Here is a 14,678-nt window from a genome sequence, read left to right on the forward strand (position 1 = left end):
CAAGATAAAGAGAACTTTCAGTAAATTAAACACAGGAAACACGACTGAGACTATCTATTGGGGCCTAATTCCAAGAAGGTTAGGAAAATATTCTTTCATACTACGTCAGGTAAGAAGAAAAAAGTGATTACTTAGTGAATGCCAGAAGTTCATTTAACAGAGTTTAATGTTTATGCTTGATAAAACTCTGTGAAAAAGCAGAATTATCAATTCACTCCTAGGCATTCATTTGCTTAGTACAGAATATATTTCTGTCTCAATCCAAAAGTTAACACCTTGATTTATGGTGAAGCACCAAAAGATATTCCTATCAAAATTATAAAGTAAACTAGAATTATGAATCATTATTATGTTAACAATTGTCTAGTTCTGGTAAAGCTGGTATGGTAAATATATGAGGCAGAAATTATGATGATCTTCGGCTAATATTTCTTACATGACTAACCATACAGATCTGTCAGTATAGATCTGTCATATACATTTTTTTAATATGATGAAAACTCAAAATCATCTTAAAGCTGCTCAATGAGCTACAAGAGAACACAAATATACAATTAAATAAAATCAGGAAAACAATACATATACAAAATGAGAAGTTCAACAAGAGATAGAATCCAGATAAAAGAACCAAACAAATTCTGGAGCTGAAGAACACAATGACTAACCAAAGAATTTAATAGAAAGCTTTCAGTAAGCAGACTTGATCAGCAAAGGAAAAAGAAATCACTGAGCTCAAACACAGGTAATTTGAAACTACCCAGTAGAACAACAAAAAGGAAAAGAGTGAAGAAAGCCTACAGGACTTAAGAGATGCCATCAACTGAACAGTTACACACAAGACAGGCGTTCCAGAAGGAGAAGAGAATGAGAAAAGCACAGGAAGCATATTTAAAGAAATAATGGCTTAACACTTTCGAAATCTGAGGAGGGAACTTGACATCCAAACTCATGGATCTCGAAAGACTGAAAATAGACTGAACCCAAAGAAGTCTATGCTGAAACATATAATTAAGTTGTCAAAGCTAAAAGACGAAGAAAGAGTTCTGAAAGCAGCAAAAAACTTACTGCATACAAGAGAACCCCCCATAAGATTACAGTGGATTTCTAAGCAGACACCTCACAACTACAAGAGAGACAGAAAACAACTAATAAAATGGCAATACTAAGTCCTTAACTATCAAAATTACTTTAAATATAAATAAATTATAGTCTTCAATCAAAACACATAGATTGGAGAATGGATAAAAAATAAGATGCTATTACATGCTATTAACAAAAGATCCAGTTTAGACTTAAGGACATACATAGGCTGAAAAGGAAGGGATGGGAAAAGATATGTCAAGCAAATGGTAATCAAAGGATATCAGAGGTAGCTATACTCATGTCAGACAAAAAAAGACTAATAGAAAACCCTCCCAAAACACAAAAAGAAGGTTATTACATAATGATGAAAGGATCAATTAAACAGGAGGATGTAACAAGTTAAAATATATATGCACCCAACAAATGATCACCTAAACATATAAAGCAAACATGGACAGATCTGAAGAGAGAAATAGCAAATCAATAATAGGAGACTTTAATAATCCATTTACAATAATGGACGGATCATCTAGACAGAAAATCAGTAAAGAAAAATAAATAAATATAAGTAAAATCAGTAAAGAAACAGAAGGCTTGAATTATTCTAGAGAGCAACAACAACCACAACAACAAATGCAAGGCATGCTAAATGTCAAAAACCAGTCTGAAGACTATCAGCACCAGACTCGTATGACAGAGATTTTAGAATTATCATACTGGGTGTTTCAAATAATTAATATGCTAAGAGCTCTCACAGAAAAAGATGCAACATGCAAAAACAGAAGGGTAAGGTAAGCAGAGATCATTTGGAATCTCTAAGAAAAAAAATCAAAAGAAAATGTTACAAATCAACAATACTACAACAAAAACATAGAATGCTTTGATGTCCTCATCATTAGATTGGACATAGTCAAGGAAAAAATCAGTGAGCTTCAAGAGATGACACTAAACACTCCCCAAACTGAAAAGAAAAGAGAAAATTAATGGAAAAAAAAAGGAACAGAGTATTAGAGATCTTTTGGACAATTACAAAAGGTGTGATATACACATAATGAGAATATCAAAAGGAGAAACAATGCAACAGAAGAAATATTGGCTGAGAGTTTTCAAAAATTAATGACAGACATCAAACCATTGATCACAGAAACTCAGAGAACACCAAAAAAGGATAAATACTAAAAAGTCTACACCTATACATATCATACTCAAATTGCAGAAAATCAAAGTCAAAGAGAAAATCTTGAAAGATTCCAGAGCAAAACAAAAACAAAATACAAAAATACCTTATCTACAGAGGGTAAAAATATCTTGTACTTCTCATCAAATTACGCTAGCAAGTAGAGAATGGAGAGAAATATTTAAGGTGTTGAAAGAAAAACAAAATCAACCAATCTAGAATTCTGTATCCTGAAAAATTATCCTCCAAAACTGAGATACAATGACTTTCTCAGATTTAAAAAAAGAAATGAAGAAATGTATTGCCAATAGGCTTGCAATTGCAAGAAAATGTTAAAAGAAGTTCTTCAGAGAGAAGGAATATGATACAAATCAGAAATGTAGATTTACATAAAGAGAGGAATGGCATTAGAGAAGAAATAAATGAACGTAAGTAATAGAACATTTTTTTCCTCAAACTTGGTTGATATAACAGGTAACAGTTTATTCATAATAATAATAGAAACAATGTATTCAGTGATTATAGCTTATAGGGAAATAAAATGAATGAATGAATGACAAAAATGTTAAAAGGAGCAGGAAGAAGGAATTGGGATTATAATTATCAGATTACCTATACTACTCATGAAGTGGCACAGTGTTATTTGAAAGTGGCTTTCAATTAGTTGTAAATGTATACTGCAAATTCTAAGACAATCACTAAAAAAAAATTTTAAAGAAGTGTAATTGATATGCTAAGAAAGGAAAGAATATGGAATCATATTAAATATGTGATTAAAGGCAGAGAAGGTAGGAGAAGAGTGGAAGATGAAAAATAAAGTACTTGGGCATTGAAGAGAAAATAGTTACAAATACGGTTAATATTAAATCAAATATATCAATAATCACTCTAAATGTGAATGGTCTAATTAAATGGTCTAATATCAATTTAAAAAGATTGTCAGGGTCAATAAATAAACTAACCCAACTATACGTTGTCTATAAGAAACTCACTTTAAATATAAAGATAAGGTAGACTAAAAATAGAGGGATGGAGAAACATATTATGCTAACACCAATCAAAGTAAAGCTGGAGAAGCTATATTAATATGAGACAAGGCAGACTTCAGAGCAAGGAAAATTACCAGGGATAAAAAGAGCACTACATAATAATACAGGGGTCAATACCACAGAAAACATAACAATTCTTAATGAGCATGCACCTTACAACAGAGCAACAAAATACATGAGGCAAAAACAGAACTGCAGGGAGAAAGAGACTAATCTATTATTATATTTGCAGCTTTCAATATCATCTTATCAGTAATTGACAGATACAGCAGGCTGAAAATCCATACCTTAGAAAATTTAATAGAATAGAAAATGTATGAAGTACACACTAAGACCACGATAGATTTAAGCTACATTACTCTAATGCCAAAGCTAGACAAAGATATTACAATACAGAAAATATACTTCACAAATAAGATGCAAAAATCTGAACAAAATATTTGTAAATTGAGTGTCTAAAAATAATTATATACCATGACCAAGTAGGATTTATTCCAGGTATGGAATGCTGATTCAGTATTCAAAAATCAATTAATACAATCCATCACATCAACAGACTAAAGAAAAAATTATATGATCAGCGAAGCAGAAAAGCATTAAAAAAAACAAAACCCAAAACCCATTCATGATAAAACTCTCAATAAACTAAGAATAGTGGGGAACTTCCTCAATCTGATAAAGAACATCTACCAAAAAAAATCAACAGATAACATCACACTTAATGGTAAGAAACTAAATGCTTTGCCTCTCAGGTCTTGAATAAGTCAAGGATGCCCCTTCTCATCACTCCTGTGCAATCTCACACTCGAAGTCCCAGCTAATGTAGTAAGTCAAGAAAAGGGAATAAAGGTATATAAATTGAGAAAAATAAGCAGAACTTTTTTTGTGGATCAACAACAGCAACGGAACACCTGGAATTATAAGCTGTTATAATAAGTTTTCCAGATACAGGTCAATACATAAAAGTCAACTGATTTCCTATATACCAGCAATGAACAAGTGGAATTTGAAGTTAAACACAACAGCATTCATATTAGCACCAAAAATGAAATATCTAAGTATAAATCTAACAAATGTAAGAGAGACATCAAAGATTTAATGTAGAGATGTTCCATGTTCATGGATAGAAAGGCTCAATATTGAAAAGCTGTCAGCTCTTTCCAACTTGATTCAATGCAATCACAATCAAAATTCCAATAAGCTATTTTTGTGAGTTTTGGAGAAACTGATTCTAAAGTTTATATGGAAAAGCAAAATACCCACATTAGCTAGCAAAATACCCACATTAGCTAACAAAATATTTGTAAATTGAGTGTCTAAAAATAATTACATACCATGACCAAGTAGGATTTATTCCAGGTATGGAATGCTGATTCAGTATTCAAAAATCAATTAATATAATCCATCACATCAACAGACTAAAGAAAAAATTATATGATCAGCAAAGCAGAAAAGCATTAAAAAAAAAACCCCAAAACCCATTCATGATAAAACTCTCAATAAACTGAAGAAAAATAAGGTCAGAGGACTGATGCTACCCAACTTCAAGACTTCCTACAGAGTTACAGAAACCAAGACAGCTGGTGAAAGAACAGAGGAATAGGTCGACTGTAACAGAACAAAGAGACACAGACCTACACAAATGTGGTCGATGATCTCTGACAAAAAGGCAAAGGCTATTCAAGGAGAAACAACAGTCTTTTCAGTTAATAGTACTGACACGAAAAAGGTGAATCTAGACACAGACTCGTCACCTTACCAAAACTAACACAGAATGGGGCACAGACCCAAATGGAACATGCAAAACTCTAAACCTCCTGGAAGATAACAGGTGAATGTCTAGGTGATCTTCAGTTTGGTGTTGACTTTGTAGACACAACACCAAAAGCACAATCTTCCCCCTGCCCCCGAAAAAAAAAAAAAAACCTGGTAAGTTAGACATCATTTCTTTTAAGTTTAACATTTTTTATTGAGTTATAGTCATTTTACAATGTTGTGTCAAATTCCAGTGTAGAGCACAATTTTTCAGTTATACATGAACATACATACATTCACTGTCACATTCTCTTCCGCTGTGAGCCACCACAAGATCCTGCATATACTTCCCTGTGCTACACAGTTTACAATCTTGTTTATCTAGTCTACATTTTGAAATCCCATAGACATCATTTTTAAGAAAACAAACACATGCACGCAACTTCTGCTCTGTGAAAGACACTGTTAAGAGAATGATAACACAAGCTGCGGGCGGGAAGGAAGTATTTGCAGAACACATCTGATAAACAACTGTTATCCAAAATACACAAAGAACTCTTAAACCCTGACAATCAGAAAACAAACAACCCAATTACAACATAGGCAAAGACTGAACAAATATCTTACCAAAGAAGTCACTTAGACAGCAAATAAACATATGAAAAGATGTTCACAGGGAATCGCAAATTCAGACGAGATACCACTACACACCTATAGCGAAATCTAAATGCTGGGCACAACAAATGATGTCAGGGATGTGGAGCAATGGAAACACTGGTGTGTAGCTGGTGCGAACACAATACACTACAGCCACTTTGAAGACGGTTTGGCAATTTCCTACAAAGGTAAACACAGTTCTACCATATGGTCCAGCAATCGTGCCCCTCAGTATTTACCTAACAGTGCTGAAAATCGATGTTCCCACAAAAGTTATGCAGTCAGTACCCAATGGGTGCTAAGCGGTTTGGACACAATGAATGAAGAAAAAAGCCATTGAACTTTCTTGTGGTTTAGGATCATTATGAAAAAATTACTGAAACCGTACAGACACCATGAACTTCTGTCTGAACTGTTTATAAAAGACTGTGCAAACACTTACCACAAGAAAGCAAATAGTTATACTATTATCAGACAAAATAAACATTAAGGCAAAAAAGGTGTTTTTAGAGATAAAGAGTGTACTTTTACAGAGACAAAGGCTCATGTCTACCAGGTAAGTCTAACAAGTATAACTTGTACCCATGAAATAACATCATTTTCAAATATATGAACAAATCTGGCAAAACTACCAGGAAACATAAGAAATCTACCATCACAGTGGGAGACTGTAACATCTTGGTAACACAAAATGAACAAACAGAACTTCAACGAAATTAAAGAAGCACTGATCACCATAGTAAACAAATGTGATCTGACAGATGTACACAAAAGATGTGCTTCAACGTTCATAAATCTAAGACAGAGGGGTTCTATGCTCACTTCAACTAAAAATAAATCGATGATATTGAAATTTATCATACTTACTACTTAGTGTTTCCATTTCGACAGGCCAAAGTTTCTTAGTCTGAGGCTGGTTTTTTGACAATTCCACTTCCTCCTCGGTTAAGAGATTTAGTGCCGCTTTCTGAGCTACAAGAAAGATGTTTTTAATCCATTAAACAGAAAACTGCATTTATTGAAAATCCTCTGTAATTCAAATACCTGTAATTATCCAGGAATATTCCTTCTCATGTTTTGAAACAAAGTCAAATACCACATTATTGAGAAAGTGAATTACAAAGTGAGTACGTGAAGTGTCGAAATAATGGAAGTGCTTTTCAAAAGAATAGTTTTACAAGGCATTCACATTTTAGGATTCAATTCAGTATTTTCGTAACTGATATGGGTGAGAAAAAAAGAAATGATAAATAATACATTCAAAATAAATTTAGAAGAAGATTCAAAAACAGATTAGGTAAGAAAGACAGAAAATACAAGTGATGATACACTTACTTCTCAAATACCCATACTTCCCATAAAGGTAAATGTATTAAATGCTCCATTAAAGCACAAAGATTGTTGCACTGGATTAAAAAATAACTAATCATATACAGTTAAGTCAAAACAATATAAAAAGGTTAAAGTAAAATGATGAAAAATTATTTTATGCAAATAGTTACATAAAGACAGATACTGAGCTAACATAAGGCACAAGAGACCAAAGGCACAAAAAGCTACTACGAAGTGTCCATCACAGAGACGGGTTTCAGTTCACTAAGAATATATAACAGTTTTAAACGTGTATGTTCATTACCTATAATCTGTATGTAATACATATGTATCTGTGTATTTTCCCTATGATACAAAAACTTTGGAAACATAAAACTAAAACTGACAGAACTACAGAGAGTAATGGAGAAACAAACACTCAAAGTAGTTGAGTATAACGTACGTTTCTCACAAATGATAAAATAAGCGTAGGGCTTCAATGAAATTAAGACGGTAAAAACAACACATCAACTTCACCTAATGGAGAACGTACGTGCACACACACGTTTTATATGTTAGGTGCATGTGTGCACACATGTATACATGATACAGCATATAGCATGTACGTGATTGAATATTCAAAAACTAAAGAAAGAAATTTAGTTAAAAATAATTATACAATATTCTTAATAATTATACATACTACCAAGTCTCACTTCTCTGGCAGTTCCAAGTGTCTTAGAGATGAGCTTTTTAAGGTTTAAACTGCATCTTTAGGTGAAAGATTTTCATCTGATTTTTCATCCATTTTCTCAGCTACAGTAGAGGCTCTTACTCCAACAGAAAGTCAAATAGCTGCGTTGTGAAACCTCTGGATTATTAATTCATACCAAAAACAACTCAAACTTTCCTTCCAGTTTTGTAACAATTTAAGCAAACACACACAATTTAAACAAATGATCAGATCATCCTACCCCCTTCTCCTGCCTCGTCTTCCCCCCCATAAAAACCCTCTGGTGCATTTTCAAAACAGATTATGAAAGTAACTATAAAAATCACCAGAGTGCTTTCCTGAAACTATGGAGGATTCTTGTTGCTTCATAATACACTTAGAAAGTTGTAATTATAGACTTTATCTTACTAAGGGTATTCACATTTTAAAAATACTTTAAAATTTTTAACAACATACACGACTAATTTAAAAGTTAGACTGATTAAAAAGTAATAATTCCAAAATAAGGAAAGAAAATAGAAAGAAACCTGGATCAGGAAGAAAAACAGAAAGCACCCAAAAAAGGAAATATTTAAATCCAAATGTATTAATAAGCACAATAATTTTAAGTGGATTACAGGTTGTAGGGATAGACAAAGACAGTCATACAAGATTTATGAACAGTTTAACTATCATTTATTTATAAGAGAGATCACTGAATTATAAGAATATAGGCAACTGAAAAGTAAAGAGGTGGGAAAAGATGTACCGCGCAAACACCAACCAAAACAGTCTGCCGTAGCCATGTCAATGTCATACAAGACAGGGTTTTATTCAAAAGGTCTTACTGAAGACAGACTTTCATAAAAAGGAAATGTTGAGTCCATATGGAATATCCAACATCTTTATTTGCATGCACCTAACAACACAGACACTAGCAGGAAAAGGACAATACCACAGGAAACAGGTAAACCGCAGTCACAGTGCGAGGGTTCAGAACACACTGCTGCACAACTGACAGAGTGAACACGATTCAAGAAAACCAAGAAACAGGAATTTAAAGAACAATAAAATTTGACTTAGATGTCTGTAAGCTTGTAGCAGATACACATTCATAAACAAAACTCTCCTTAAAACAATTAAAATGTAAAATGATTGAATATACTCATAATTAGAATGCTTTTCATCTGATGCCTCGTCTGTTTTCTGGGCTTCAGGAAGAAAGGCTTAAAAAGCACTAGATAGAGAACCAGATCTGTGGTGGAGCCTCTAGATTTACAACACGTGTTCGTTATCCGAAAATATTTTATCTCACTTTTTAACGGTAAACAAACACATCTAACTGAAGTGTAAACACGTGAATACACTTTTCACATGTGTGTATATAGATGCAGTCTTGTTACTTTCTGGATATACAGAAGTATTAAATATATTAATTAGAAATATTATTAACACTATTATAAATGTTTTGAATTATTTAGTTTTCCTACAATATTCATACTTTTGAATAAAGTTTAAAATTGTTGGTATCAAACATGGCTGAGGAAAATACATATAATAATAAAAAAACATATAATAATAAAAAATACAGAGGGTGAAAGAGTGAAAGAAACATATCAGACGGGAAAAATGGGGCGCGCCAAGAAAGTGGTGGAGTTACACCCAAAAATATCCGTAATTAAACCGCAGATGATTAGGAGAGGTAATTAAAAGACAACAATCAGGCTGAATTTTAAAATACATATACTTATAAGTTTCTTTGTAAGATATACAGCAAAATCATAAACATACAGGAAAATTAAAGGTCAGAAAAAAATGTATCATGCAAACACCGACCAGAAGAAACACTGACAGCAGGTAAGACAGTTTTAAAGGAAAATAAATAAAAACTATAAAAATGATGGAGTTAGTCTCTTCATTAGGACAAAATGTCTTGTCTCCTGAAAATACTATCAACTTAAAATTTATATGCACGTCAATAGGAGAGTGTCATAAGATATAAACCAAAGCCTGCCACAACTACAGGGAGAAATAGAGAAATCCCCCAAGTGTGAGGTTTAACACATCAAATTCAGGAATTCTAACAGAAACAGATAAATCATCAGCAAAGATCCAAGGTCATGGCGATAATTGCTACAGAAGCAGAGAGTTGAAAACACAGTCATAAACAAAACAGTGATCTGGGTTTAATTAGAAATAACTGTAAGATTTATATTTAACTACTTACTATCCAGATCCTCCTTTCTGGTAGCTCCAAGTTTCTTAGCCTGAGACTGGTTCCTCGAAAATAAATCTTCCCTCTCAGGAGGGAGATTTCCAAGTGTTGTCGTGTTCTTTTTCTGGTTTTCAAGAGGAAATGCTAAGTAGAAAAAAAATACATGTGTAATGGAACATCTGGATATGCCAAATCATCATCAATTTTTCTTTCCAGGTAGGTGACGTGAGAAAAACCAGGTGAAGAGTTTTCACAAGTGTGTGTCTTGTTACTTAGCAATTACTGACTATGCAAATACCCACCCAAAGGGATGATGGCGTTTACTTCGGTTCTCTAATTATCTCAGGGTATCCACACCTTAGGTCATTTATTTTTATTTCTATAAAATATATGCTCAAATACATATTCATGAACCAAAGGGGAAAAAAGTGTTTTGATGAGTTTCATTTAAAAATGTGAAGTTTCCTTTAATTATCGTACTTACTGTGGCGTCTTTCCCCTTTGGAAGTTATTTGTTTCTTTACTTGCACTTGGGGTTTTGAAACTGAATCCTGATTCACGAACGTAAGGTCTTTATCTGGCGCTCCATAGTAACCTTTATAAAGAGATGCAGTTAGTCCACTAAACGGAGAGACACATCAATTGTGAAATCTCCAGATTTCAAATTTATAACAAGTATTCAATAGCGTTTTCTCTCATTTTTATAAAATAAATTATTATAATACTAGATCTGAGATAAAAATGGATGATGTTGAAGCAGTCTCATTATTTCATAAATAACCCTAAACAGCAAATGCATTGTATACTGGTCTTCAGCTTTCACCGGCTTTTTATGTCAGGTTGATACATAATAACAGAACAAGCAATTTAAATGCCGCACACAAGGTCACTCTAACTGCAACACACTTCACAACCATCCAAGTGTTCAAGCACAGGAGACTGGGGGAATAAGCTGGACACACACACACCAGCTATGCGCCGGTGCAGCTAAGTGCTGCTGCAACAGGAGGCAAGGGTGTTTACGTCAGACGTAAGTATCTGTACACAGAGTGAGACACTCCCTCCCCATCTGCACTCATACACTGGACGCTTGCACGCCATCATTTCATGCAAAGATGACAGACTGGCTGAAACACTGGTGGAGCTGGTGCCCTTTTCTGTTTAGACTCTCACTTATATTACTGCAGTAGCTGAATAAAGGCTTAACTGTTACTGTCAGTTCTGTTCGGTGTCTTTACAGACCACCTGCACAACTGGCAGCTCCTTCTCACTGACAGATGGCTGCAGGTGGGGTGGCCCAATTCAGCACAATGTCTTTCTGGAAAAGCAAAAAGCATGGAGATCCCCCAGGGCACTTTGGGGAGATGCTAGGGAAGTCTACGGGCTTCTCGGGGAGCACTAGCTGGTCAACTGCAAGAGGCTGAGGGTGCAGCAGCACGCCTGGCCAGCCACACCAGCGAGGCTCAGAAGCGCTGAGTCAGGGGTGCCGTGCAGCCCTCTGGGGAGTGCTAGCCGGCTGCTTATGGAAGCTTCTGGGTGACAGGGGACCAGGGGTCCTTCTGTTCAGCCCCAGACTCCCTGCCCACATGCCCGGGGGGTCCAATCAGAGATGAAACAGAGGGGCTCTGGGAACTCTAGGGAAGCGATTCCTTGGCTACTGCTACTGTCCTCTGATGACGGGACAAAACCTGCCGCGTACTCTGCAAGCTAAGCGCACCCAGCAACTGCTGTACGTTAACGAGGCCCCGGACGACGACGGGCAGGCCACAGCACAGCACGCTGCTGACGCTCATGACCTAGCGCAGTGAGGACAGGACCCTGGGGCCGCAGGCCCAGGATGTAAAGAAGCCTCAGAGACCTGGTCGGGTTGCACGGTGAAGGAGGTGACCATCTTTCCTTTTCTTCCTTTTGTATACTTTCTAATTCTAGTCTGATAATTTGCTTAATTCATAAGGTTTGCAAGCAAGCAAAGTACAGAAGGCACTGATTTCAAGGAGGTAATCTTACAGGTAGTGAGAGACAGTGTAACTTGTGGGCTGTGTCGCTATAAAGTCCCTCCCTCCTTAAGAGTGTCCTGACAGCAGAAAGTCGGCTCGAGGAGGCTGCGGGGAGCAGCCAAGCCCCTCTTCCCCAGCTGGGAACCACTGGGCTCTGACAGCTCTGCCCCCCCCCACCATGGGCTCCCGAGGACTAAGATGCGTGTCTGGACTGAGCTTCCAGAGGTGACAGCACACTGTGAGCCACACTGCTAGGCCTCAGTGACAGTCGTGGACGGGAAGGCTGTTAACGAGACTCTAGCTCACCGGTGTCCCCCCTGCTGGTTATCAAACTCAATAAACCTCCTTCTAAGTCTGTCCATTCGTCAGTGACATAATCCAGACCGTCACTGACAAATCCCTGGGCAGGAAAAAAGCGACTCCTGCCAAAACAGCAGAGAAGGAATGTCACAGAGAGCGACATGAAAATCACCATGCTATGAGCATACACTCCCGGGGGATCCAGGTAAGGGTTTTCCCAAATATACCTCCAGGTCTGGTTTTCACACAATGGGAGCTCAAAAGAGGAGACGACTGGGCTCTGCAGCTGGGAGCTCACGGCCACACAGGGTGCCATTAGGGGCCAAGTGGCAGCTGCTCCGGGGCCACCCGGCAGGGACCCCTACAACTAACGCAAGGGCGGTTCCTTCTGCTTCGCCCTGTAAGCTCCCGGGCGGGGGGGGGGGGGGGTCAGAGAGCCCCCCCCGCCCAAGTTTTACCCAGCCTTTCTGGCTTAAAGAAAATGAGACAATGAAACGTCCAGTGTCCTTTCGTCCACAGTGAGGAATGGAAGCCCTATGCCGTGGGTCACATTTCAAAGCAGATGTGGGGGTGGCGACTGCATTTCTTGGGCCTTTGGACAATGGTGTACAGGGGCCTGTGACCCCCAAGCCCCCTTGCTTGTGAATGAGGGGGAAATTAAAGCTCTCTGGCTTCCTGTCTGAAGACACCACCACCAAGGCCCCTACCCAGACCTGACTGCAGCTGCAGCCCCCTACTCCTGCAGGGGGGACCCCCACTGCAGGGACTGCTGTGGCTGGTGCCCTGTCGTGTGCACCCCTGACTGCAGGCACTCCAAGCCCTGAAGGAAGCTGCTGCAGGCGGGACCGTCTCTGTGGGGCGTATGGACGCCTGGAGACCTACCACACTGCTGGTGCTAGCGCTCTGTCTCTCAAAACAGCACCAGCTGTCTCAGGAATTGGAAAAAAAAAAAAAAAAAAAAAAAGCTGCCCTCACTGCTGTGCTTAAGGAAGCCCAGGTTCACATCTGACCTTCGCCCAAGGCCTCAGGCCCCTGGAAACTCAGTGAGGCATCCGTGGCTCATCAGTGCAGCACGGCCCTTGACGCGGGCACCGCCTGCCGCTGTGACGGCCACGGAGGCTACTGCCCGATCTCGGGGAAGCAGGTGTGAAGCCATTCACATCACAGATGCCCTCTGCAGCACCCCGTCCACATAATGATCACGGTCAGCAAGCTTCATGCTTAATGGGCTGCGATGCACCTATAATGTCCTTCCACGAGGCCACAACAGGAAGGAGTCCCACTCCCAGACGGGGTGCCAGCCTCCCACAACACTGGTAACACCCTCCTGGTGGGTCCAGACAAGGGTACTGCCCAACCAGGCTGGACGCCCTTCCGACCAACATGTAGCAACACATCTAGGACATTAATACGGACAAGGCACAAGCACCTATGACCCACGTGAAGGTCCTCGGAATAAACTTTGAAGGGACAGTATATCCCTCTCCAGAGGCAACAATTTGCCAAGTTTTTATCATGCTCGAGCTCTCAGCCCCAATAAGTATGAAGGATGCCCAGCAGTGGATGCGGCTGTTCAGCTACCGGTCCTCATGGATCCCTGCGTGGCCACCCTGATGACAGCACCCGTCAATCAAGTACCGAAAAGACACCAGGATGCCCTGGAGACCCTCCAGCTGGCTACACAGGCAACCCGTTCCTCGCCCCCCTGAATCCACTGCCTTTTAAGTCGACGGTCTCAGCCGTCTCTCTGCCAACTGGATCCTGTGGCAAAGGAAAGCTGCCTCACGAGCCAGGCCCCAGCTGGGCTTTGAGACCCATGATCTCCCGGAGGGCTGAGCGCAAACGCCTCCCGGAGGACCAGTGACCAGTTACCGAGCCTTGGTAGGTACCGCGCCTTGGTGGGCACCGAGCGCAGAAGTCACGTCAGCAAATAGCCTCCAACCAAATGTTACATGGTTTTTGTTCTCTAGTTGTTTTATGGTATTCACATTTCTATCAAAATGGAAGATTTCTATAAATTATATGGTCAAATACATATTCATGAACTAAAGAAAAAAGATCTGATTAATTTTTCTAAATGTTAAGTCACCTCTAATTGTTATACTTACTATCAGGTCTTCCCCTTCCGGACGTTACTTGCTTCTGTACCTGCATTTGGAGCTTTAGCACTGAGTCCTGAGGCTTAAGCACAGGGTTTCTGTCTGGAATGTCGTCACGAGCTACATAAAGAGATGTGTTTAGTTGCTTAACAGAAAAACAGATCTACTGTGAAATCTTTGAATTTTAAATTGATGACATACAGCAAAATTTTTCTCTCACTCTGATGAAGTTATAAGTAAATTACCATAATGTCAGATGTGACATACAAATTGTGAGAGCATTTTTAATGCATTTATGTTGAGAGTATCACTAATATTTCTAG

At 38.3% G+C, this 14,678-nt stretch overlaps 1 protein-coding gene across 1 annotated transcript in view; it reads right to left on the bottom strand.

The window, feature by feature from the left end:
* The window catches only part of CCDC7 (coiled-coil domain containing 7), a 193,243-nt gene that overhangs the window by 36,880 nt on the left and 141,685 nt on the right, over positions 1-14,678 (bottom strand). The window contains exons 23-26 of the mRNA XM_032474099.1: positions 14,365-14,475; positions 10,444-10,554; positions 9,972-10,103; positions 6,589-6,693 (exon numbers count right to left, since the gene is read on the bottom strand). Coding sequence (XP_032329990.1) covers positions 6,589-6,693; positions 9,972-10,103; positions 10,444-10,554; positions 14,365-14,475 — 459 coding nt within the window. The remainder of the gene's footprint in view (positions 1-6,588; positions 6,694-9,971; positions 10,104-10,443; positions 10,555-14,364; positions 14,476-14,678) is intronic.

Source organism: Camelus ferus, chromosome 35 (genome assembly GCF_009834535.1).
Source record: "Camelus ferus isolate YT-003-E chromosome 35, BCGSAC_Cfer_1.0, whole genome shotgun sequence".
Classification (NCBI taxonomy): domain Eukaryota; kingdom Metazoa; phylum Chordata; class Mammalia; order Artiodactyla; family Camelidae; genus Camelus; species Camelus ferus.